Source organism: Crocodylus porosus, unplaced genomic scaffold (genome assembly GCF_001723895.1).
Source record: "Crocodylus porosus isolate Cpor-Errol unplaced genomic scaffold, CroPor_comp1, whole genome shotgun sequence".
Lineage (NCBI taxonomy): Eukaryota > Metazoa > Chordata > Crocodylia > Crocodylidae > Crocodylus > Crocodylus porosus.
Window position 1 is genome coordinate 96,651,494 of NW_017728943.1, and position 26,871 is coordinate 96,678,364.

The 26,871-nt window shown below is 39.7% G+C and overlaps 1 protein-coding gene across 2 annotated transcripts in view; it reads left to right on the top strand.

The window, feature by feature from the left end:
* The window catches only part of HEATR1 (HEAT repeat containing 1), a 52,044-nt gene extending 26,083 nt beyond the window's left edge, over positions 1-25,961 (top strand). For both annotated transcript variants that reach the window (XM_019549821.1, XM_019549822.1), the window contains exons 22-45: positions 216-380; positions 1,101-1,343; positions 3,448-3,579; positions 4,067-4,173; positions 5,139-5,282; positions 6,083-6,201; positions 6,329-6,450; positions 8,435-8,563; positions 10,545-10,775; positions 12,264-12,390; positions 13,586-13,752; positions 16,300-16,346; positions 17,173-17,296; positions 17,847-17,987; positions 18,188-18,480; positions 19,235-19,385; positions 19,560-19,718; positions 20,167-20,301; positions 20,931-21,035; positions 21,122-21,290; positions 22,032-22,186; positions 23,117-23,275; positions 24,650-24,758; positions 25,680-25,961. In XM_019549821.1, coding sequence (XP_019405366.1) covers positions 216-380; positions 1,101-1,343; positions 3,448-3,579; positions 4,067-4,173; positions 5,139-5,282; positions 6,083-6,201; positions 6,329-6,450; positions 8,435-8,563; positions 10,545-10,775; positions 12,264-12,390; positions 13,586-13,752; positions 16,300-16,346; positions 17,173-17,296; positions 17,847-17,987; positions 18,188-18,480; positions 19,235-19,385; positions 19,560-19,718; positions 20,167-20,301; positions 20,931-21,035; positions 21,122-21,290; positions 22,032-22,186; positions 23,117-23,275; positions 24,650-24,758; positions 25,680-25,768 — 3,522 coding nt within the window. In that variant the 3' untranslated portion in view covers positions 25,769-25,961. The remainder of the gene's footprint in view (positions 1-215; positions 381-1,100; positions 1,344-3,447; positions 3,580-4,066; positions 4,174-5,138; positions 5,283-6,082; positions 6,202-6,328; positions 6,451-8,434; positions 8,564-10,544; positions 10,776-12,263; positions 12,391-13,585; positions 13,753-16,299; positions 16,347-17,172; positions 17,297-17,846; positions 17,988-18,187; positions 18,481-19,234; positions 19,386-19,559; positions 19,719-20,166; positions 20,302-20,930; positions 21,036-21,121; positions 21,291-22,031; positions 22,187-23,116; positions 23,276-24,649; positions 24,759-25,679) is intronic.
* Positions 25,962-26,871: the final 910 nt, after the last annotated feature.

Sequence of the window (26,871 nt, forward strand, 5' to 3'; positions counted from 1 at the left end):
GCTAAATTATTTATGCACAAAGAATTTGGATATATATCAGGTAAGAGACATTGTTTACTTATGATGGAAGGGAAAAATTAACTAAATGACTTAAAAATGAATGAGTAATTTTGTTTGTTCATATCTTTCTTACATTGCATTTGCTTACACTTTTGTTATAGCTCTTTGGAATCTTTATTAACTCTTAGTATGTTAACTCTTATTTTTCTGACTAGAGCCTAGGAGGCCTGTTTAAGGAGCTGCAGACACAAAGTGAACAAAAATCCCAACAGAAATTGTCAGAAGCTTTGAAACACCTGCTTGATTGTGTACAAGTCCCCACTTGTCCATCATATATTGCAAGGAATTTGATGAAAATTCTCCATGCAGTTAATGGTGAAGTACGTATGAACTTTCAGCTTTTTTATTTGATTTATGGGTAGGACTGTTTTGTAAACTGGTGGGAGTTGGTTGAAATGTGCAGAAATTGGAAGATGCGATATTATTTAGCTGTGATAGCTTTGTTACATTTGACTAACTCTGAAGTATTTTTGGCTAATACTTCTAACAATATGCCAGGTAAACAGGGGCCAATCTTTTTGGCAGGTGTGCCACAAATTAAGCCCATGCTATCCTGATCCCTTGCCCGATCCACCATTCTGCTTTCTGCTCCATGCCTGATCTGCTACTCTGCTCTTTGCTTCCTGCACCATCTGCCACCAAGCTGCCTGCTTCCTTCCTGAACTGCTGCATGTTATACGCAGGGCACCCTGTCCCACTTGACCTGTGCTAGGTCAAGGCTGCAAAAATCTAAATCAAAGATTATTGAAACAGTTTCCTTGCTCTGTATGGAATTTTTTGGGGGGTCCAGGACTCTGCACTAGAGTCATAAGTAAAATTGCTTAACAGTACAGAACAAAATCTTCCTGGGGAAAATCCTTTTTCTTTCTTTTCTAGAAAAGAGTGGTCCTTTCTATGAGCTCACATGTACCTCTGGTTACCTTAAGCAGCAGCTTTGCTTTTTCCTTTTCTGGAAGTGTAATGTAAAAAGTAACGTGCAGTATTACTGTTGTGCTAAAATGAAATCCTGCTTCTGAAATGGAAATGTTTTCCATTTGCAGGTGGTTCTTTCCCATTTGTTGCCTGCAATAGACAGGGTGCTGGAGAAAGTCCTGAAAGATCCTGAGACAATGTTGAAAGATGAGGTGCTTCTTCTACATCTCATCCTTGAGAAATACAACGAACATTCAGCTGCCCTCTTGTGCAAGAATCAGCAGTGTCTAGAGTTGTTCATTAAAATTCTTCACACTACAAAGGTGCTCTACAAAGGCATTCCAGCACTCCAGATCACAGCACTTGAGCAGGTAGGGGGTTCTGAAAGAAGGTTTTCATTTGTTATGAAAAAAATGTATTTTCTTTTTCAGCATGGTTAGTGAATTTAAAAGGATTCTTTCAAGGCCTTAGATTTAGAACTGGGGGGTTTTTTGTTTCCAAAGTCCACTTAACTTTCTTGAAATGTTTTCTAAATGGACAATTCAAGTAAGCATATTGGATGGGAAACAGGATTTCTTTCCTCTTTTAGCTTGTTTTTTAATAAAGAAAGGTTTCAGGGTTGCACTGTGTTGCTGTTGCTGCAGTTTCTTTGCTTTTTTACCAGTAAGTGCTGTAGCTGTATTTCAAAATCTCTTTGTAAAACCAAAAGCCCAAATGTTAAGAAGATGTAGCAAGCAAGAAATAGCTTTCTTTGGCATAGGCTAAAAATCAGTTGTTCACTTAGTTCAGGGGCGGGCAAAATATGGCCCGTGGGCCAGATCTGGCCCACCAGGTCATTTCATCTGGTTCATGGGCACCCACCAACAAACTGTAGCCCACCTGACTCATGCACCTTGCTCCTGCCCTCATGCATGGAAGGATCCAGCCCAGCCTGCATACAGCTTCTGGGTGCAGCTGCTGCTGCCATTGCTGCAGCTGCTGGAGGACCTGCTCAGCTTCTCTGGAATCCAGCAATTCCTCTTCATCGCCAGCAGCGTCTACAGGAGCTCCCCGCTCCCGCCCCTGCTGGCACAGTCATGCCCCATCCCCAGCTGCTGGAGGCATGCACTGTTCATGCAGCCCAGCCAGTCCACCTCTATCATGTGGAGCTCCCCACAGCACATGTGCAGCTCCCTGCATTCACGTGCCACCAGGGTAAGCCCCGCATGATGGAGCCAGCTGCCTTCTGGCGGCTGCACATGGCAAGGGACTCTGCCAGAAGTGGCAGGTAGCTCTGTCTCCTGCTTCCGTGGCGGCAGGGAGTGGGAAAGGCAGCTGGCTCCATTATGCAGGGTTTTTCTCAGTGGCACGCAAATGGCGGGGGCTGCGTTTGCACTGTGGGGTGCCCAGCACAATAGAGGTGGGCCTGCCTGGCTGTGCACTTCACCACCACATGCAGCTCTGGCTGGAGCTGCGTACCAGCAGGCAGCAGCGCCTGTGTGGACCACAAGTGCCCAAAGGCCCGTTGCCTATTGCTGCTGCCGCTGCTGCCAGCAGGCACTGCTCTACGGGGAACAGTGTGTGGAGGGCATCCCCACAGCCCCCACCCTTCCTATGCCCCCCCCACAAAACCACACAACCATACCCTATGCCCCCCCCAACCACATGCTCCCCCAACTACAATATGCAAGAGTAAGACTTTATTTTTGAGCTATTGTGCAATCGCCTCTATACACATAACTCAAACACAAATTATGACAAAAATATTTTTGGTAATAAAATAAAAATATGTTACACACGATGTTTGATTTTTAGTATATGGGGTTTTTTTTCTGGTTCAAACGGCAACTCCCCTCTGCACACACAACCCCCTCCCCCACCACCACCATTCCTTCCCCATAAGGAGTATTTTTGGAGGCAAGGGGAGAGATTTCCAGAGGCAAAGGTCAGGGATTAGGGGGCAGGACTTCAAGTCCCAAGTTGGCAACTAGGGGATGGAGCCCCTGTCAAGGGGATGGGCTACCTTTGTGGCCCTCAACAGCTTACCAAACATCATTAAGTGGCCGTGCAGCAGAAAATATTATATTATTGTTATAAAAGCAGAGCAACAGTTTTGCATCAATCCAGAATAGATTAAATGTTAATATGCCTGTAGAGTATCTTAAAAGTATGCATGAATGTATATGCTTTTTTTATTACCCTACACATAGCACAGTATGTGTATACTTATAGTATGTAAAAATATATAAATTATTTCTGTGTGCTTGTGGTGTGTATGTGCATGTGAAAATTAATTGTATACACATATTACATGTGTACTTGTGTATGTTTTGACATGTATGCATGTAAATGTTGTGCGTGTGTGTATTTATAGAATATTGTATATAAACTTGATTTTAAATTTTGAATTTTACATTTTGCCATTAAAAAAAAGTTACCCAAATCCATGTTGGCTTCATTTAAATACTTCTTTTTTTTTTTTTTTAATATTTATAGATTACTAAGCCATTCTTTGCTGCAGTGAAAGATGGGAACATTCAACAGAAGCTTCTAAAAGTATTGTTTGATTTACTAGTAAACTGCAAAAGCCCACTCTGCGCCCAGACAGTTAGCAGTGTTTTTAAAGGGGTAAGTTGTAGACTCTTGGGATTTGAGAATTTGTTCAAGAGATGGAAAGGTGGTTCCCATTTGCATCAGTAATTATTTTGATTGCTTAAGCAATTCATAACATGACGTAATCAGAAATAAAAAAAACAATGTACATAAAGTCTTATAATTGAATAAGTAGGTCTTAAAGGTGCATTTTAACAGTTTTCTAAAAGATGCAGATCATATTTATGTGAATCCTAATAGCAGTTGTTATATTGCAAGAGTAAATTTTAGAGAAAGGAGGAACATTCCACTATGTTTGAAAAAGTAGTTGGGAAAAACGCAGAAGCATTTTCCCCAACCATGATTTTGTTGTGATTTTGGTTTTAATATAGCAGTTTATCATCATACATAACTTAAAAATGATTTCTCATTTTGGCAAATAAGCTGGCAGGCACGTGGATAGGTGGCTGGATTAGGGCAATCCTTATGTAATTAGTTGTCTTTTTTTTATACTTTATTTTAGATTTCCGTTGATGCTGAGCAGATGAGTGTGGAATTGGAGCCTCCCGAAAAAGTCAAAGTTCCGGCTACTATTCAGCAAACAAGAAGACAGAAAATGCAGCAACAGAGGTAGAGAACATAGGGATAGAGAAGTTATGGACTGTCTGTTTTTGTATTGGAATACTGAATATTTAGTATTACAGATAACACTGGGTCTCCTCTTGTAGGGGAAAAAACCCAAGGGCCACAGGAGTATACACCCTGCCCATATTATTATTTTGAGAAAATTAATTGGCAGAAAAGAAGCCAATCCTTCATATGAGAATCTTGAATTCTTATGTTGAGCTTGATGCACACATCAAGCTACAATAATTTTTTGTGTGCATTTTAATTTTAAATGTTTGTGTAAAGAAAATGAATGGATTCCATTGTGTGCACGTAGCTAAGTTTTTAAGGTTAAAGCCTTACCCCTAATTGTCTGGGAAATATGCAAGAAGATACGGTGAAAGATAAAACCTTGCATCTCACTAATTTTCTAGTGGGTAAGATTTATTCATAAGTTCAGTAACTACAGTAGGGAAAGAAAATCTCTTCTTAGTTGATCATTCCTCCTGTTCCTCTTTCTCCTTTTCCAGTCACCTGGCTCATTAGATTATTTGTCAGAGACTGGCTTCTCCGTCCTTGGTTAGCTGTAAACTGGCAGTCAATCTTTGTGATGCAATCACTATCCAATGACAAACAGGTCAACATTCAGTCAACAGATTCAACTTAGATAGGGATGTCAGTCACTGGAACCTGTTGAAGAAAAATGGGGTTGTATTTAGGAATGTGCCCATTGCCTTTTTTCTTATTTTTTTTTTTAACTGGGTTTATTTTTTTGTTGCTATATGCACTCAGATTCTGTTTCTGTTTGAAAGGTCACACATTTTTATCATCATCTCTACTTGGATCAATACCAAAGAGATGTTTGTGTGCTATGTGAAAACTTGGCAAACTGTACCATGTAATTTTTTTTATTGCATGCTGTGCTAAGTAGTGTTTTCATTTTACTTTCCATGAGTGTGTCCTTTTTCACTGCTTTTCCATTTTTCTAGAAAGCCTCAAGATGGAGAATCGGTTCAGGAAGCAAGGAGCATGAACTGGCAGAGGGTCACGCTCATTCTGGAACTACTACAGCACAAGAAGAAGCTCAAACATCCTCAGGCACTGGTCCCTACACTCTTTAACTTGCTAGCCAGGTAATGGTACCTTATTAAACATAAGTCCTTTTGCATTCTTTCTTTGGAAACAGAGTGTAAAATATTAATATGTGAGAGTGAAATCACATGCTTAGATTTTCTTCTGTGGACTAGCAATTTTATTTCTTATACCAAGGGTTCAGAGGGGCATAGCTTGTTTCCTAAAACCTCATTTCTACAATGGCAGTGCCAGCCTATGGTTGGGGTGATACTCCTGTGACGCATCAAATGAGGCTAGCAGGAGACGATTTCCAGAAAATGGTAGTATTGCCCTGTTTAGGGACAGCACAACAAGATTACCGCTGCTTCCAGCCTGGCCCTATGTCCAAATGTTTTCTTTCAGTACTCTCCTAAAGACTTTATAGCCACATCTCTCTCAAACATTAAGTTGTCTTAAAAGTTACAATGTAAATTTGAAACCTTCAGATCTGCAGAGGGAAGTGGATATTTCAATAAAGTTTTTCTTTCACTGATGTTTTAGTATTCAAGTTGAATCCTCCTGGACAATGGTAATTATTTTTAATGGACCCATAATGAAAAATTACAAGCTGTCCATATTTTCAATTTTTTAGTTATTTAAAAGGAAAAAAAAAGACATGGAGATAAGGTAGGAAAGTTTGGGGGTTTTTTGTTGTCCATGGAGCCTGAAAAAGTAACCTTGCTTTTATGGCAGTCTCATACTTTACCAGTCTTCATGTTAAACTGTTTTCCCTTGGTCTGAATTTTAGTTCATTACTTACTTTTACATATTTTTCTGAATTTTGTTTCCACCCACCCCCAACTCACTCCTGAATCTGTAGATGTTTGGAGCCTTCGACATCAGAAGAAGAAAATCTGGAGTATACAAAGCAGCTAATCCTTAGCTGTTTGCTAAACATCTGTCAGAAACTATCCCCAGATGGCAGCAGGATCCAGTCGGGTAAAAATCACAGGATCTTGTTTTGGTTATGGAGACTTTCCTACCATTTGTCTTCGGGATTTTAAAAGTTCCTTTTACCATTTAAAAAAATATAACGCAAAAAATGTATTATTTTTCCCTTTTGCAGATACTCTTGATAAAGAAAAATTCAATGTGGAGCTGATAGTTCAGTGCATCAGGGTATCGGAAATGCCTCAGACGCATCATCATGCACTGCTACTGCTTGGAGCTGTAGCTGGCATGTTTCCAGTAAGTAAGGCATAAGGGTTATTAGCAAACCTTCTCTTTCCTCTGCCTTTTAGAGAAGGGAAGAAAAGAAAAGCTTGATGATATAGAAGTCTACACTGCAGAAAACCTTTGTGAAAGTAACCAGGGGCTGCAAGTTAACGCTGCTTATTTTTTAGAGATTTCTTCTTCCTTTTTTTTTTTTTATTTACAAAGCAAAATGATACTTTGTTGTGAGACTTTAATCTCTAATTATTATGGGCTGTAATTTTACCTTTTTTCCAAGGAAAATGCCCATTTAGAATGGAAGATTTTTTCCAAAAATGGAGCGCTCTTCATCAAGGCATTGCTTCCTTTGGGTTAAGTGACTCAGTACGCTCCTGCCATATTCAGAGCCTTCATGCCTGCCTTTCTTCTTTTTCCCCTTTACACCCTGTAGCTGAGAGGAGCATGTAGGCTGCATTGACAGCAACTGATATTCTTTAAAGGTTTCTGTCTTGTGCAGCAGTGACTTCAACAATTTTCTTTTGTAATGTTTCAAGTCTTTGAAGCCAGTGTTCCCCTGTATAGGTTGAAATTTGTTTATGCCATTGCTGCTCAACTTTTTGGCGCTGCAGACCAACTGAATACCACTGGGTCGGGCCACATGTGTCTAGATCTGGTAGCACATCGGCATGGCCATGCGAGCCCAGATCCCACCATGACCTGGCCTGGCCCTCCACACTGCTACAATTTAGTGCACAAAGCTGTGTTATTCAGCCCAAAATTTGGCAGTGGAGCGACAACTAATACGGCCACCATTACCCCACTGCCAAATTTTCGGTCCTGTGTGGAGCCTTCTTGGATGGATGACATTGCTCTGTGGGCTGGATCTGACCTGCAGGCTGGGGCTTGAGCACTCCTGGCTTTTATAGAATGGTTTTAACATATGAATTTTTCTTAACGATTCTCTTCAGTTTATGTAAAAGTTGTTAAAGTGTTTCTGTATATAAAGGCATATTTTTGCTCTCTCCTGTTACTCAGTCTACAAATTTAAAGAACTTGCTTTCTTCCCAAACCAAAAATGAAGCTTATTGGACCGTTGTAGAATTAAGTCTTATTGTTAAGAATTAATTGTAGAATTAAGTCTCATATCACTGTCACATTGCTAAAGTTACCTCTGTTATATCACTGGCTTTACTACACCCCAGGTTCCATCCTTAAATACTGGGTCACCTTCTAGTTACCCTGTTTAAAATAGAGGAAGGTCTTGGCCTGGGTATTAACTGTCTTTCTAAACTAGAAATGCTCCTTCTGTCTGTTAACTCTGAATGGGAAACCTCTTCATAGACTCTTGCAGTGGGATCTTATAAAACTAATGACATATGGGCTTTAACAAGATGACTTTTTATTTTCAGATTTCCATTGGCTTTAAAGCTATCTTGCTGTATAATGAAGTTAAACTAAAAAGTGTAGACATCTCAAATTAACTTTCTGTTTTTAAAGTAATATTATGGTTCTGTTCAGCCAGAAGAAATCAGAAAATGTATATTTAAGCAGATTATTAAAATTATATTTCTTGGTATCTTTTCTGGAATTTCAGGTATTCCAGTAGTAAGTTGTCCACTTTGGTCAACTTTCAGTGGAAATTGGCTGCATTTGAAAATTTCCCCATAGATAATATTGTACATGACAGTATGATTATAGCTGTTTTCTCTCTTTAATCCTTAGACGTTTGTCTAGATTACAAAATATTACATGCTCTTTAGCACAGCCACATGGTAGTTTATAAGGACACAGCAAACTTGAAATCTAGTCAGTTAAAAAAAAAAAAAAAAGTAGTTACTAGACAATTCCTTTCTTTCCTTCCTTTTTCTCAGATATCTTAATATTAGGAAATGTGTTAAAAGTTTATCCAGATGTAAAAGGGTTCAAATGCCTTAAAGTTTTATGTTGCAAAAAACAAGAAAAATAATTACACAGATAGTAGTGACTAAAACTGAAATCTCTACTGTCTTTTGTTTTCCAGGATAAAGTTCTCCACAACATCATGCCCATTTTTACTTTCATGGGGGCAAATGTCATGCGTCTAGATGATACTTATAGTTTCCAAGTAATTAGTAAGACGGTGAAAATGGTTATTCCTGCTCTGATACAGGTAAGATTTTTTTTTCATTCGTTGCTAGATGGGATAAGGCTATGAACAGTGAAGTCAGGTATTTAAAAAAAAAAACTACAGCTGAATTATAGTATCGATGGAGCATGGCTTTTTACTGGGTGTCAGCAGACCAGACTAGCCTGGCCAACCAGTTGGAGTCCAGCAAAAAGTAAACTGAGAAAGCATGCTGTATAACTACAGAAGTCAAATGTTTTTTATCAAAGGGGAAATGGAGAAGATTCCTGCATACCTAGTCTGAAACATCTTTTGGTTTTTGTTTTGCAGTGACGTACTTAAAAACTCCAGTAGAGATTAATTAAAACACCATATTTTTTCCTAAATAAGTTACTTACTTTTTTTAGTCCACAACCATCTTTATTGTAAATGTGAGCTGTAGTTGGAGAGGGTTATGCCTTCTTTGTGCACAGCAGTTCTTAAAGACATGGGATGTATATGTCTGGGGGGGAGGAAGGAGTTAGCTTTTTGCTATAGAAGTCTCAGGAGCAAGATCTGATCTATCCTGTTCCTGCTGGATAGCGGAATCACATAAATAGTTTGAGCTTTTCAGCCACTATCTGAAGAAAGTGAGAATGTCAGATCTTTAACAAAGATTTCTTTTCTTCCATTTCACACTCACTCATGCTCTTTCTCTCTCTTTTCTTTCTCTTTCCTTAGCCATTTGAGTTAAATAAGCTTAAATCAAACCAAACAACCAACCCTCCGTCCTGTCCCCACCCCCCAATTTTTTTTTAAATAAGTTTGAATAAAAACATTTTCCATCAATTAGGGTCCGTTTGTGCATTGTTTCTAATCTAATAAATATTATTAATACTCTTTGCCAATTCTGTGAGAAAAATATGTAGTGCACAAGATTTTTTTTTCTTGTTTTCTAATGGCAAAACATGCAACTAGAAAAAATTCTTGTACATGTTGCAAGCTTCCTCCATGCTCAAACAAATTAAAGGAATACAAAGCCATTTTACCTTTTCTATTGTCTTTAAAGAAATCAAATTGTTCTCCAGAAAACTCTTAAAAGTAACTTGGAACTTACAGAATAGTGGATTTTTTACGTTACCAGAAAAAGTTTTTTTATATGCAGATACGAATGTCTGTTTTACATGTAGACTGCTGTATGTTAGTGAGTGTAGCTATTTTGTAAAGCCTACCAAATTATGAGTGTGTTAAAATAAGATTTGAAGGAAAATTGAAATGCATGCTGAAGGTAAGATTTTCATGCACTCAGCATTGGGTCACCCTTGAAAAAACTATTATTGACTTCAGGTAATGCCAGATGCTTTTGAAAATCCACCCAATTTTAATTGAAAAATATTCCATAAGATCTTCATGAAAATTCAGTGATTGAATACTGTTTTAAGTAACATTTTAAAAGCACAAAACTTCGTTGTTTTAAAAAAAAAAAGGACTGTAGTTGCAGGATTAAAATCCTGGTTTCAAGCTGATCCAATTTTTGTCGTCTTCTAAAGGAGTGTGAAGAAGAGTAATGAGTGCTACTCTGAAATTTGTTCTGTTGCTCTGAATTTCCTTTGTCTTCATAGTTTCTAATCAGGTCCTTGGGTATTTTGTAATTATATTCTTGAAGGATTGTATTCTGCAAGGACCTACTACTGAGCAGTTTCTAATTCTGATTTGTTTCTTGAGATGGCTACTCACAATAATAAATACTATGCCTAGTATGTAAGGGCTTGTCTACGTTAAGAAAAATTGCACCAGTGTAAAATTTTGCACCAGTACTCTGTGCTGGTGGACTGCAGCTGCACTAGGGACTGAACAGTTAAACAGGTGGAGACTTCTTTAAGATAGAAAGGTGTTTGCCTCGAGACTGTAATGCTTGGTTGAAGTCTTGCTTTGATCTGTTTGGCTCACAAGAACAATTTCTGCTTCTGTAATCATTCTGTGTGCATGGAAGAAGTCTCTTGAGGTTAACATGTTCTAACATTTTAACATACTGCCTTGTTAATAGGCTGATGATGGTGGCTCTCCAGAGACCTCGAGGAGTGTGGAAGAAGTAGTAATTAAAGTAATACGTGTGTTTGTGGATGCCTTGCCTCATGTACCGGAACACAGACGCCTGCCCATCCTGGCACAGCTGGTTGATACGTTGGGAGGGGATCGATTCCTCTGGGTGGTTCTGGTGCTGCTGTTTGAACAGCATGTGACCAAATCAGTGACTGCAGCCAGCAGTGGAGAAAAGGTTAGAATGAGAAGGATGAACTCTTCTCTTGTAAATATATGTAGTAAGAATGATGCATAGATTCTGTTCATTTCATCTATTTTTCCCTTCAGAAACAATGGGATAAAGTCCCCATCTGCTGTACAAATATAACTAATGGTGAACAACAAGTTTTTGGTTAATCCTGTCCTGAAGACAGCCTTAATCAAAACAAACAGTTTTAACATGGATATTTTCTTTCTTACCTGGCCATTCGGTATGAAATAAAGTATTTTTTCTTTCCTCTACACAAGCCAGAATAAACCATAGTATAGCCTGGTTTGACCAGAGATGTGTACAGAGATGCTAGATTGTGTAGTGTAGGCCACTTTGTAATGTTTGTTGTTACATGTCCCTAGGAACGCCCTTTCATGTTCACTATTGTTGCCTAGGTGAATGCTGCCACAGCTAGATACAGCAAAAAGTACATAGCTTATACAAAAAATTAAAGGGAGACTTAGGATGGTTTCTAGTTCAAAATTCGGAGGTCCTTTTATTTTTAAAGGGGGCAATTAAAAACTTTACTGAAATTTACTTTTCACATTCCCCAACAAGCTTTTGAACCCAAACATAAAATTTATTCAGAAAGTAAAGCAGCTGTGTTTCATTGTGCAGGGTGGATGATGCAGATACAGAAAACTGAAAAACAGCACATATGGTGCCAAGTAACTTAGATATTCAAAATATTCCTTTTTAATGAACCCTATCCAGTTATTCTGCTGATAGGGCTTCTATAATATTTCCATAGTATTTTTGTTGTAATCTTTCATAACATGTTGGACAAAATTTAGCAAAAGCAGTGCATTCTTGCTGATTTAATTCTTTAATTAAATCAGAGGTCAATTGATGTTAGCTATGTAGAACCTGTTGAAAATTGGGAAAGGCTCTGTGCTTTCAATATCTTTTTTTGTTGCTGCTGTTATATTATTTTTGATCTCTTTGAGGGATTCAGTTTTATTACATCAATTTTGACTCTGAGAATCAGCAAAAAAGGGCTAGAATGTCTTTTCTTTTTAATCTATACCTAGAAAGACAATAGTTTTGTCTTGGGCATTATAAAAAGAAAACTTAACTTGATTAAAAGAATAAAAAGTGGATTTGATTTTTTTTTTTCTGACTAAAATAAATGTTTTATTTGGCCACAAAATAGCACAGGGGCTCTATATAATAGGTTTCACCATCAGTCACTGGTTCAGATCCAGCTAAGATGATACTGCCAAATGAGTTTGGTAAAGTTTTGCATGTGAAATAAGCTGGTTGTCTCAGTCCATTTCCAGCAAGCACGTGTCTGCCAAAATGTTTTCTGCTGCTGTTCCCTTGGTAGAAGCCCTAGAAGTAACTAAGAATTCCCTAGTACTGAATATTCACATGCATTCAATAAGAAAAGTTTTTTGTTTGGTTACTAGCTCTTTAAACGTGTTTTTTGTTTTTGTTTTTTTTTTTGTGGTGGGGGTGTTAATTCCTAACTAGGATACTGTTCTGGAGACGGATGTTGAATTTTGGATTGCCATCTATTGCGAATTTAATGTACAGTGTCAGTTCAAGAGCTTGATGAAAATAATCCAGTATTTAACGAAACTCCCAGAGAATAAAGAAGGTAACCTTTAAACAAGTTTGCTCTGCAGAACCAACCAGTGCATGCAGGTCTTACTGTAACTTTTGTTGACTAAGTTTTTAGGGATGCAAAGTGACACTAATTACATTTCTCTAATAGCTGCAGTTAAGCAGTGCATACCTCTTTTTTTCAAAAGTTTAATTCCAGAATTATTTGGGGCCAAACAGTACTTTTTATTTGTGGGTTGAAGTAAGATTCTCAGAAGAAATTAATTACTGTAAAAAGGGGTCACTGATAAGAATTTCGATCTATGCACTATAAACTGTAATTTAATGTGGATTTGCTTTGTCCGTCTGCTCTTCAAAGTAAATCAGGTTACATGGTTAATTTTAATGTACCTAGGGTTCTTTTGTTTTGTTTTTAAATGCAGGTTTGTGAGGGAGCAGCCCTTGTGAAAAGCATGTACTGATGATATTGCTTTTTAATCCATTATTTTAAAGGTTTTTAAGGGTTTTTATGTATTGTTAATGTTTATATAGGTTTTTCAGCAAAGGGGCAACATCTTGATATAGGTGTGGAGCTTGGGAGCTAACAGTCTTTTCCAGTCCATCATTTTTGGGGCAGAAGGCCGAGTAGCTTTTGCATTTGGCAAAAGGAGGAGGTCAAATTCAAAATGCAAAAAGAATTGAACACAATCTCAACTTTTTTCCCCAAGCAATTGGAAATGAAAATGGCCACATATTACAGCAATGCTTGCTTTTTCACTTGGAGACAATTCTGTTGTTGTGCCAAATCAGTGGCACTGGCAGAAAGCCTGCTGAAGTTCAGGATGATAGTACCTCTCCTTTTGCTTTTACCTCTTGTCATGCCTGTAGTATAGTACTGTTGAGATAATGAAAAACAGTATGGGAGAGGGAGCCAAGAACTTCACACAGCATTTTCTAGGAGGGTCTATTGAAAAATGTAAAAAGCAGCAAACTGTCTAGGCTCTGCTGCTTCTGTTCTTGCACAATCACTGCTCTTGTTGAAGACTATGTAAATTGTGCCACTGAGGTCTGTAAGACTGGGACCAGAAGTTTCAATTAATCATGTTTCATCATAAATTGCTGAACAGCTCAGGGCACGTTTGTCCTTCAGTGCTAAACACAGTTGATTCCAGTTTGCTATAATTGTCGACCAAAAGCTTTTCTCTTGGCCATCACTGAGGAAACAGATTTATTTGGGGATGTTTTAACAGATGATCCTGGACCAAAAAAGCCAAGAACACGCAAGACAAAAGTGCAGGATCAAGAAGGGCAACTTTTCAATGTGGAGTTCCACTCAGACAAGCAACTGCGACATTTTAAATTTCTGTCCGTCTCCTTCATGGCACAGCTGTTGGCTTCTGAGAGGTTTGTGAAAAAGGTAATCATGTTCCCAGCTCCGTGTTTAATAGCTTCAAGGCTGATTTTGTTTTGATGTTTACTTTTCTTTCTAATGACGTGAAAGAGAAGCATAAAATGACACAAGTTCTCCAATATATTTGGCTGACATTCCTGTTTGGACAGTTCTGTAGCCTTTCTTAGTAGTTTCTTAATAAATTGATTTCCTCTGCAGCTCTTTCTGATTGAGTGTACATGACTGATCAGCAAAGACAGTTGGATCCTGGCCCCAGCGAAGTCAATGGCAAAATTGACAGTGACTTATTAGTGCTAGGATTTCACTCGCAAACTACATTAGCGTTATCATTATCATGCACATGTACGTACAAAAACAAAGTTCCCTTGACTTATAGATGCTCAAGCCAGTGTTTAAATTGGTAAAACTCAGAATGAAAAAAATATACCATAGTTTCATAGTTAGTAGGGTCAGGAGGGACCTGAGCAGATCATTAAGTCCAACTCCCTGCCATGGCAGGAAAGAGTACTGGGGTCAAATGACCCCAGCAAGGTAATTGTCTAGCTTTGATCCCCAGGGTAGGAGCCAGCACCACTTCGCTTGGAAGTTGGTTCCAGATCCTAGCTGCCCTGACAGTGAAGTAGCGCCTCCTGATGTCTAATCTGAATTTACCCTCTGCCAGCTTGTGACTGTTATTTCTAGTCACTCCTGGCGGTGCTCAGGGGAACAGGGACTCCCCCAATGCCTGCTGGTCCCCCCTGACTAGTTTGTAAATGGCCACTAGATTCCCCCTCAGCCTTCTCTTTTGGAGGCTGAACAGGTTCAGGTCCTGTAGCCTCTCTTCGTAGGGCCTGCCCTGCTGCCCCCGATCATATGAGTGGCCCTCCTCTGGACCCTCTCCATGTTGTCCACATTCCTCCTGCTGAAGTGCAGCGCCCAGAACTGGATGGTGAGTTCCAGCAGGCGATGATCGCTGTCGCCCAGGTGGTCAAGCATCCGCAGCCCCCTCACCAGGTCATCGCCAGTGGCCAGCACCAGGTCCAGCACGGCGTCTGCCCTGGTGGGGCTGTGCACCTCCTGGGTTAGATGGAGGTCCTGCATTCTTGCTAGGAACCTACATGAGCGGTCAGACCATCCAGCAGATGTCTGGAAAGTTCAGGTCACCCATGATGACCACGTCCTTTGACCTGACTACCTCTGTGAGCTGACTTAAGAATTCCTGGTCTAGCTCTTCCCCTTGGTTGGGTGGTCTGTAGTAGACCCCCACCATTAAATCTCTTTCCCCTCGACTGCCTTGTATTCTAACCCAGAGCACTTCAGAGTGCCCCTCCTCTGACTCTTTGCTAATTGATGAGGATGTGTATTCCTCCTTAATGTAGAGTGCCACGCCCCCACCTTTCCTCCCTGTCCTATCCCTCCTGTACAGCCTATGGGCCTTGATATTCACCGCCCAGTCATGCGTTTGGTCCCACCATGTTTCAGTGAGCCCCATTATGTCTGGGTTGGTGTCAGTTAGGAGGAGGGTAAGTTCCTCCTGCTTGTTTCCCATACTACGAGCATTTGTGTAGAGGCATTTGAGGCCTCCTGTGGATGTGTGCCCTGGCCCCTGTTGCTCACCTGTGTATATGTAAACCTTATGTGTAAACATTAAACATTTAAAATACAAAACAAGCTAAAAAAAATGGTTGAAGGACACTAGATGCGGTTACTTGTCTATGGTGTCATTAGTTCACAAATACTAAATGTACTATAAAAAATATTAAAATAGTATCTGGCTGAATCTCTCAGGTTTCCTCCTAGAATTCATTTTACATTTAATTAATTCTACATTCAAATGTTTATGCACTACTCATTAAAATACACCTAACACGTGACTGTGATAATATCCTAACAACTAGGGGTGGGCAAAGTGGGCTGTATTCAATTTGGATTTGGATTCGGCTCAATTCGGGGGACAGTGATTCAATTTGCTGATTGGATCACTGTGCCAATTTGATTCAGCCAAATCTGAAGATTCAACTCTGATTTGGGGAATCAGTGACTGAGCCATAGATACAGCTTTATATGTTTTTTCTACATACCTTGAGGTACAAGGTGCGGCTCATGAACACGGAGATGGTGGGGCAGACTGAGTGTCCCACAGGAGCATGGCTTGGCAGTTGGCCACTGGGCAACCCTGGATACCCCCCAAACCTAGGAGGCACCAGTTGGAGGGGTCCCCCGCATGCTCTGTGGTGGACCTAGAAGCGGACCAGAAGTACTTCTGGTCCATTTCTGGGTTCGCTGCCGAGTGCACGGGGGACACCCCTGTGCTCCCGTAGGATGTTCCATCCACCCCACCATCTCAGCATTCATGAGCCGCCTGGTACTTCAAGGTACGTAGAAAAAACATATAAAACTGTCTCTACAGTCAAATCTCTCCGAATCGGGTCAGAGAGATTCAAGGGTCTCCTGATTTGATTCAGATTCGGAGATTTGGCCACCGAATTGAACTGAATCTCCTCCAAATCAGCAACCAAAGCTTCACACAACCCTACTAACAACCATACTTTTTCTCCTTTATTTTTAAATCAGATAGTTGAATGCAGTAAAGCTGAAGAACTCCAGGAGTTGGAGCAGAGGTAATATTTCAGACCCTTGCCTCACCCCACTACCCCAATTTCTAGCCTTTACAAGCTAGGAATAGGAATAGATAAGATTCCTTAATGTTTGTCAGAATATTTTTAATAAATCGTTTAAAAACAATAATAAACACATATTTAATAAGTCTTTCCTGAAGCACCAGTGCAGTGATTTTTTTTTAAAGCAAAGACTGGTTTTCATTCGGTTGAACTTGTTTGAATTTTTGTTTGTTTTGTTTACTCCTGTCAAGTGATGGTTTAAAAAAAAATAGTTCTTCCCACTTTAGGTGACCTTACTATTTATTGTAATTTTTTTACTTATGTACATACTTCCCATGATGATCATGATGGGATCTCTTTATTTATTTATTTTTTTAGCCAGAGTATCTTAAGTGTTTTCATTCTTAGGAAAATACCTTGTCTCTTGTTGGAAGAAGAAAACTACAGTAACTGCAGATGTGGTTTAAAAAGTACTCTATGGTTAATTTTCAAAGTGTAGGCGTTTGGGAAGTATGACTTGAATGGAGTGATAATCAAGTGAAGGAAAAATGATGCAAATAAAATGGTGTGAGCCTTCATTTCAGATTTTCATATGTCTCCATGGTCTTAAAAAAATCATTCTAACTGCTTGCTGTTATGAAAATACATATGTTATGGGTGCTAGATAGATTCCTTTTAATCTACATTTTCATCTTTACCTATTATTGGATAAGTCTTTTATATCTAATTCTAATGTAGTTAGAGCTACCCAAAGTGAGTATTGTTTCTGAAACTTTCCATCTCAGGATAATATAGTTTGGTTAAGATTCTATGTTTTTCTGTCTAGCTTATTAGAAGAAGTTCTTCGCTACATAAATTTTGTGGCACGTTCAGTGGAAGAAAATGCAGACAAACCAACAGCAAAGTTTTGGCGAGTTCTGCTCAATAAATCCTATGATGTGCTGGATAAAGTAAGTTTTCATTAGCCCATTTGTTGATGTTGTTTTCCCTTCTGTAATTAACATGATGGCTATCTTTTATTTTCCTAGTGATGGTTTAATATTATATAATTAATTAGTAAGTTTTACCAAACAAAGTGGGACCTAATCATACTCTTACTTTAATTTGCCAATGCCAGTAATAAAGCAATAAAATTAAGTAAATTGTCGCATTCATTTTTCTCTTTTGCACCCTTATGGCAAAAATCAGCCATGGAGATGGTCTCAGAAAACTCTTAATTTTTCCAGTTCCTAATTTTAACTGGATTTGCTCTTTGAAAGAATCTAAATGGAGCAAAAAGCCTTTTTGTGGTTTTAACAGTACAGGTGCTAAGCTGGTTTACTGGTCTTGTAGGGAGTTAGAGTTAAAATATGGCGCTATCAACATATTTTGGTTTTCTTCTGAATCCCTTTTTCATTTCATGATTTCATATAGTAGTTTAGCCTCTGTTATTGGAGGGTGAGGATATTACAAAAAAGGGAAGGCATGTTTATGTTGCAGTTGTTTTTTTGTTTTTTACAGGTCAATGCCTTAATGCCAACAGAGACCTTTATTCCTGTGATTAGAGGACTGATGACCAACCAGCTGCCTTCTGTGAGACGTAAAGCAATGGATCTCTTGAACAATAAGTTGCAGCAGCGCACACGTTGGCAGAAGAGCCAAGTAAGGCAGAGGGTTAAATCCTAACTTTTTGTTTAGTAGCATTGAATAGATTAGTATAGAAAACAGTGTTGTGTGTGATGCTGGCAGAAAAATGATTCTCGTTCAGACTTATTAGTTGTGTGTTAGCTTATCATAATGTAACCTTCAAGAGCTGGGTTTCTGTTTACATACCTAATGTGTGTGCTTCCTTCTTTTCTCAGATTAAGCAGCTCTTAGAACTAGTTCCAGAGCTCATGGCTATCGTACAGCATAAAATAACTGAAGAGGAGGAAGAGCAAGCCATCAACAGGCAGACTGCTTTGTTCAGCATCAAACTGCTGTGCAAATGTTTTGGTACAAAGAATCCAGAGCCATTTGTGCCTGTGCTGAAAGCTACAATTGATCTGATTTCTTTAGAAAAGAAGGAAGAAAGAAATGTGACAGGAAGTGCTTTGCTTTGCATAGCTGAGGTCACCTGTACATTGAAAGCCCTTACAATACCTCAGCTTCCAAGGTATCAGCATTTTTTAACAGGATTTGGTGCAGCAGAAACCACATACAATGAAATGCATTATGAAAAAAGACTGATGTCTTACAGTCCACTACAGTTGAACTAAATGACAGTCTGTATGTGGGGGGGCAGTATCCTTTGTAGGTATAGATAAAAGTATTTCAGTGTCTGGGCATGCTTCATGTGTGCTTAAGGCAAGAAAGCTATGAAACAAATTGAATATAACAAGACCATTTTTGTAATCACTCAAGTTCCTTACAGAATCATTTCTGTGGGACTATAGACAGGAGCCTGTGTAATGTTTTAAAAAATCCGATAGCATTCTAAGTGTCCCTGTCTTCAGTGAAAGATTGATTTTATTTAAACCACAAGTAACTTGTTCAGTTTGTTTGAAGACCCTCCACATGACGACAGTTGGTCCTGTTCTGGTAGACCTCGGTCTTTTAACTAACAGCTTTTTCAAAAGATTTCCATGAATTTGGTTAAAAATCTATTGATTTTTTTTTTTCATAGTGTGGTGGAGTCTTTCAATCAAAAATTAATGTTTTCTTGAAAAACTGAGAAACAGAATAGAACAGAAAATCCCAAGGAGCCAAAAGTAGAGTCCCTAGAATTGGACATGCAGGACATTTTAGAGGTGAAAATAGTACTTGGAGCCTTAGCGGCTGGAATGTAGTCTATTTGGAATTTTGTCTTTAAATTTGTCACTGACAAAATGGGATTCATCGTCCTCCATGTTTTACTTGGTTATTCGCAGGCTGATGCCAGCATTGTTGAAGACACTAAAACACAAAAAGGAGCTGGTCTCCAATGAGATTTACTTGCTTAGTGCAGTGACTGCCTTGCTGAAGGTTGTGGAAACATTACCACACTTCCTTAGCCCATACCTTTTGGATTCCTTGCTACAGGTGAGTTGTCTCAGTTTTAATATGGGTGATGGAGTAAGAATCAACTAAGCTATAGAAAAGTAGTGATTGGTTGGTTCCTAGAATACAAAGGTCTGCTGAAGGAAATAACTGTAAAATGAACATCTCAAAAGTGTTTTTTCTAGTAACTGTTTTTGCTTTTGTGTTCCTTGTTAGATTATTCGCTTGGAAAGGATTGCAGTAGACATGGGTCCTTCATCCCAGATTTATCTTCGTGTTATGTCACTGAAAACCATGGTTGCCACACAGCTTGCTCCCCGAGTTCTCTTGCCAGCAATAACCAAGAGCTATAGTGAACTTGCAAATTCCTGGAAGGTTAGGAATGTTCTTACTCATTCTATAATGTGACTGACCTACAATTACACTGTTAAATGTATAGTGAATCAGAAGAGTTAAAACAAGGAAGAATTTGCCGTAGTCACATGCTGAATAGCAAGGATGGGTGACAGTTCCGTTTCCAGAGACCTAGCTTTATCTGCCTGGTGCCCCAGTTAGGAATTATTTTAATCGAGCTCTCATTACTGTTTTATGGCTGGAGAATGGCTTTTGAGACTTGCCATTGTCTTAAAAAAATGAATTGAGGGGGGTGCGGTACCAAACTCGTTAAAAGAATTGTAAAAAACCCTCATTTTTCTTTGCCACTGTTACTGCAGTTTTGATTAGTAGAAGTGTCAGGACTTCAAAAATTCAGTTATGCCATTTACTTTATACTTCTCTCTGCTCTTGTCTGGTATCACACGTCTTTATTGTTGATCTTTAATAGAAGTGTCTGGGTCCCCTTATGGACATTCTGAAGGAACATATTGTAGTTATGGAAAAAGACCAACTTACCTCCCATCAATCTGAGCTGACAACATTTTTCATTAAAGCTTTGGATTTCAGAACAGAACACTCGCAGGTAAAATTGGCAGAACTGCTAGACCTGCCAACATGCTAGCAGAAGTAGAAAAAATATGCATTTTTGTAGACAGAACTCTGTGGGGGGTGGAAAAATGGTCTCCTTTTCTCCCCAAGTAGCCTTGAATTTGAACTTCAAATTCACTGTACCCCACAAACATATGTGTTCATATTTTCTTAATAAATCTTTTGAATTTGTGCCAGTGAAAATTTGCAGGTGGGGCAGAATAAAATCCGTGAAAAAATGCACAAGCAGAAAAGGTTTCTGTTGAAAAGGAGTGGAATTAAATGAATAGTCCTACACAGAACTTGCTTGTAGATGGGGACAGTTAATTACATAAGGAGCAAGAATGGGCATAGCTTTCTAGTTGATGTTAATTTTACAAGTTTTTCATAAGAATATGTTGGTGGGTTCTTGCTAAATGTATTTACTATGCATCTGAGAGTGCTATATATTGCTCCTCATAAAATTTGCTCCTGTATATTGCTCCTCAAAATAGCTCCTCATAAAATTTGAACTGTGGTCATGTCTTACCTTAATACAATAGAATACAATGAAATATAGTGTTAAAGGATGTTTATAAAGCTGAGTCTTTACAGCTCTTGAATTGTACCTTCTAATTTTTGTAGGACAATCTGGAAGATGTTGGTAGAACAGAGACTCATATTATAAACTGTCTGATTAGCATGGTTATGAAACTTTCTGAGATCTCTTTCAGACCCCTCTTCTTCAAGGTAAGAATTCAAGTTTACTGTTGATACATTTTCAATTGCCAGTATGCAGACCTGTAGCAGAAAGCTAATCTGTCTCTCACTTTTAGCTGTTTGATTGGTCCAAGACAGAGGGCGCCTCAAAGGACAGACTGTTGACATTCTTTCGGTTAGCAGACAGCATCGCAGACAAACTCAAGGGGCTTTTTAGCCTGTTTGCAGGTCATTTGGTGAAGCCTTTTGCTGACACGCTGAACCAAGTCAATGCGTCTAAAACTGGTAAGTCTTCAGTTCCTATAGATGCTTTTCCTCCCACACGGTCCATAGGACTTGGTTTCCTGTTTCCCTCGCAGTGAAGTGTTTTATAAATTCTAGGGGAGCCATGAAGATCCTTACCGTGCCCCCACAGGAGGCAATTAAAAAAAAAAAAAAAAAGGAATATTCTTCAAGCAGGGCACTCATGAAATTGCTGTTGGAAGTAGCAAGAATTGTTTTAAGTGCAAGTGCTCTCCCTTAATTCCTCTGACTGTCTATACACAATGCACACCAAATAGGCTTCCTTCATAAAAAGAGTATTAGCTGTTTTTATTTTGGATTCTATATCCAGCAGCCTGTAAATTGGCAGTATTAGTTGTCAGGTTGGAAAGGTGCTACAGGTTTGCCTGAAGAACAAGTTGCGCATTACCCTTCAATCCCAGCCATAGGCCACCTACAACCGTATTTGTGTAAGCAACAAGAGTCAGTACAGCAAGCATCAGCTACAGGCCAGATTACACGTTGCAATTCATAGGGATATACGGACTAGATTTGTCCACAAATCTTTGCATCCAGTCCAAAGGTTGTATATTTGGCACTTGTGAGTTAGATTGATGCTTTCGTTGGCTAGCAAAATAACATCTCTCTTTATGTGGGGTAGTGGAAACTGTATAAACATCTAATCGTGTTTCTGCCAGTCCAATTGCTGTTGTTACCAGAGAAAGTGATGTTGATTTCAAGCCTGTCTTTTTTTCCCATATGCAGATGAAGCTTTCTTTGATGCAGAGAACAGCACTGAGAAGAGCTGCTTACTTCTGCAGTTCATCTTGGACTGTTTGCACAAAATCTTCCTCTTTGACACCCAGCATTTTGTGAGCAAGGAGAGAGCAGAAACCTTGATGATGCCACTAGTTGATCAGGTATTGACAAACACCTTGAGGGGAGATTTTTGCTGTATTAACCCCAAGTTATTTTCCTTTCATTTTATAAAGTTTTTGCTGAATGTTAAGATGTAGTTTATATTCCTTATGGCTGGGCATTGCCTCACTCTTCAAGTTAATCCTCTGTTTTTCCATGTTATTTTTGGTTATCATTATGCCTAGGATGATCATATGGGACCATGGGAAATCTGCAATGCTGGTCCCTCCCCCCTACCAAGTAGGCAGATGTATGTTCACCTTAGTTAACATAAGGTGTTCACAGCATGTTACTATCAATAATGCTTCAGTTTTTCCCCAATCTACAAACTGGAGAAACATATGCCCATCTGCCTCATTGGGATTTTGGCACTGTAAAATGATTTGCCCAAGTCTCAGGAATTCCCGGCTCCTTTTTTTTTTTTGCTCTCGTCTTTCATCCCCTGCTTTTTTCATATAATAAGCAATTCTGTAGTGCCAGTTAAGTCATCTCTGCTCCTAAGCTGTTTGAGCCTGCATAATGATACATTTCCTGTTTGTCTCTCCCAACTGCTGCAAACAATATTTATTCCTTCTCCAAAACATAAAATCTCCAGCAGTCAAAGTGGAGGTTTTTACTGGCTAACGATTAATGCCGCCACTAAATTCTAATCCAGAAAAGGGAGTTTGTAGCTGAAAGATCTAAGGGAAATCAACATTGTAAAACATAATGTTGGGATTTTATTATAGCAGAAGTTTGTGAGTCCTTCCTCACTATGGCCTTTGGAAATCTCATTCTGGGCTTCAGTTTCCTGTGTTAAGAGAATTGAACCAAACATTGAGCAGTGTTTTAAAGAGCTGCTTACATCAAAGGGAACAGGATCTTTTTTAAAACCAGTGTTCAAAAATTTGTCCCTGTTAACTTTTCTTTATGTGGTCATTTTATTCCTGCAGCTAGAAAACATGCTTGGAGGAGAAGAGAAGTTCCAGGAAAGAGTGACAGCCCACCTGATACCTTGTATAGCTCAGTTTTCAGTTGCAATGGCAGATGATTCTCTCTGGAAACCATTGAACTACCAGATTCTGTTGAAGATGAGACACACATCACCTAAGGTATGAAGCTGAATTATTTTTTGTATTGCATGAGAATACTTGAGATACAAAACAGATATGGGTTGACTGGATCACTTCAGGGTGAGATTTACTATGCTCACTAGAAAGAAACTTAATACTGAATTCTGCTACAAATATGAGTGAGTTAGATGCATAAAAAGATTGTCTTTTGTTTATGCAAACAAGGAAATACTTTTGTCAATGGATAATTTCCAGGCTGAATCTCCTTAGATCTGACAGCTGCCTGCAATAGAGGTGGCTACACAGTAATGTTCACTTATGGTGTGTATTGCTGGGGAAGTGGAATAGCTTTAGACTAAACAGCAGGGGATAAATATGGGCAGCTATTTCATTAGCCTCCAGCACATTCTCATGAAAGCTTTCACTGTGCTTCTCTCTTTCCTGCTGCTGTTTACAGTTTGTCAGAAGCTGGTTTTAATGTCTTCATAAAAAGGACTGGCAGGTTTATTTCTTGTGTTAGCCTTGCTGATGCAGCTGAACAGAATGATTCAGGGTTGCATTGCTATTGGGACTGAGGAGGAGAGGCTTGCAAAGAATTTGAGGGCAAGTAGAGGGATTAGTAAACATTAGAGAGTACAGCAGCTCGTGAAACCAAGATTACTGTTAAATGCCCAAATAGCAGCTGTGGTTTGAGTGTGGCTTCTTCGTTTTGCACTTGATACCAGGAGAGGACCACATACTTCAGCTATTGACAGTGTTGTCCTTACTTATCTTTTTGATTTGTAGAGACTAGACTACAGAAATGCACTCTTTTGAGGGCTAATATCTTGAGACCAAGACTGCAGCATGCAGCAACCATTTTTGGTGGGGTCTCGCATCAGTAGCACAAAGACCAATGTTCCCTAAGCTTTGCCAACTGGTTGGCTGCTCCTCTGGTGTCACTTAGCCAGGTGATTTTGATAGTTGAAGTTATAAGGAACAAAGTCCCAAGCCACTTGCAAGTACTGTGACAGCTGACAAGGTGCTCCACCTGGCACTGGCGCTCTGGACATGCTGCCTGGCACATGGCGGGTAGAGATCTGCTGTAGACTCCAGAAAGCAATCCTCTGGATCAGCCACTTGTGAGAAGGTGGTCTCCTCTTCCTAGCAAGCGCGTAGATTTTTACAAGCGACCACAATCTCTAGGCAGGAGTTAAGCCTATTACATGACTAATAAAGAAGGGAAACTGAACTACCTTAACCTCCGCTCCATCAGCTGAGAGCAGTTTAGCAAATACACTTCTCAGAATTCCCTTTAATGGAGGGGATACGGGGCGAGCTGGCATGGAAGAAAGAACCAGATGGGTCCTTGCTCAAAGAAGGGTGAAAGATGTTTCTGAAAATTATGCTGCAATGTAATGTTTCTCGTTTTAGGTTCGCTTTGCTGCTCTACTTGCTTTGTTAGAACTTGCAGGAAAACTGAAGGAGAACTTCATGGTGCTGTTACCTGAATCCATTCCATTCTTGGCTGAGCTAATGGAAGGTAAAATACTTCTGTTAAGTAATCTAGTGTAAAGGTGGGGTAGATCTTCAACAGAAAGTGAAAGTGAATGCATAAGTGAAGATTCAGTCAGAAGTATGTTAGGAGTAATCAGTAACTCAGTACGTAAATCAATACAGAGATTTGAGCGGTTTGAACTTTAACCTAGCACACCATGGACTGTCATAACTTTGAACCTCATCAGCTGATCCAGGCTCCCAGCTGCAAGGGTGCCTCATGTTGGTATCAGATCAGCTGGGGGTTCCCAGCCATGGGAGTATGTGGTGCACCCCTGACGGAGCTCCCAGTTACAGGGGGCTCCCGTGGTTGGGAGCAGTAGGAGTGCCTGGTACACGTCCCATGGCTGGGAGCCCCATCACACTCCCATCTGTGGGTGCTTGCTCTTTGCCCACACATGGGAGAGCATGAAATCATGATTGTGGGCTCCTCCTGCACTGGCAATAAGGCATAATGGGATCTGATGCTAGATCCTACAATCATGCCTTCTGCCATGCATGTGGCATGGTAGGAAGCATGATTGTGAGGATCCAGCATCAGATCCCATTGTACCTTCACTTGCGCGTCTGCCAGGGGCATAAGCTAGTTGAGTGGAATTCACCTCAATGTAGATGCACACATTATAGGAGGTCCACGCATCAGTGTTGTAAGCATTCCTGTTGTAGTCCTTATACAACAGGTCCTTGAAGTGTGCTTACATTTACTTCAACACTATTAATGCTCCAGTACTCAGAAGATATTTGGCCCTGTAATTTCAAAACATGCTGTAGTTTTAGGAGAAGCACCTACTTCTCCTGTCCTGAAGAGCATACAGTCTGAAAAGGGACTTAATCTTCCTTGCCATTTCAAAACAGATGTGTGAACTGACAGGTTTGTTTTCATTGTATCCCATTAAACTTTTTTCAGATGAATGTGAAGAAGTAGAACACCAGTGCCAGAAGACAGTTCACCAACTAGAAGTCATTTTGGGAGAACCACTCCAGAGCTACTTCTAAGAAACAGCTGTCTTTGTTTTGTAGTTACATAATCTAAAGAGTGACAGTCATAACTGACTTGTTCATCTATACAAGTATACTACCAGAGTAACTTCCTAATAATGCCTTGCATTGGAAAATGTATTACAGCTAAGATTCTGTACATTGTTCAGGGTTATTACATTTCCACAGCTATTAAAAGAATGCTGTCATATTAAAAACTTGTCATTTTTGAATACTTCTCAGATTGTTTGAATTGTAGTGTATTATATAGATCCTGAAGACTTAGTGGATGGATTTTCCTCAATTATTAGGAGAAAAACAAACAAACAAAAAAGCTTAAATTTGGTTTCTTTTGAGTTGGCTGCTGTTTTCTTACTAGCCATGGGAGCAGTAAACAAGCTCCTGTCTGGCTAAGTTGTGAATTGTTTTGTTCCCAGTGACAACTCAGTTTCTAAATTGCTAATCTGATTCTCTATGAGATTTGGGTTTTATGGCCAAAGCTTAAGCTAAAGGAAAACAAAAGAACGTTTAATTTAGCTTTACTTACTATGATATAAGCTTGCTCCTCAGTGGGTGTGTCTACACAAAACACTTGGCTGTGCAGTAGGTAAGTCTACTGTACAGTAAGGCGTCACCATCTACATGTGCTCACGTTTACTGTGCAGTAAATTAGTCTACTGTGCAGTTAGCTACTACCTATAAATATAGTAAACTATCTATGCAGTAGATACTGTGCTGTAAAATGCATATAGACACTAGCTGGGAGCAAATTTGTTCCCAGTCAGCCTAGCCAGCAGGGGGCCATAGGGAACAGGAAGCTGTCTGTCCCTGGTCCTGGCACTGCTCAGATCCCCCTAGGACCTGACTTAGGGCTATGATTTGAGAGCTCTCTGCCCCATGTCTGTGCTCCATGCTGCATGGAGCTGGCTTCTCTGGCAGACAGGCAAGGGCTGGATTCCCAGACCCTGCGCAGCACAGAGCTGGCTGCTCCAGGGGACAGGGAGGGCTGGATTCTCAGCCCCTACCTCCTCTCCAGAGCAACCAGCTCCATATCAAGCAGAGCAGCTGCCGGCAAGCCCCATGCACCCCCACCTGGCAGGAGGCTCACTTGCAGCTTCCCC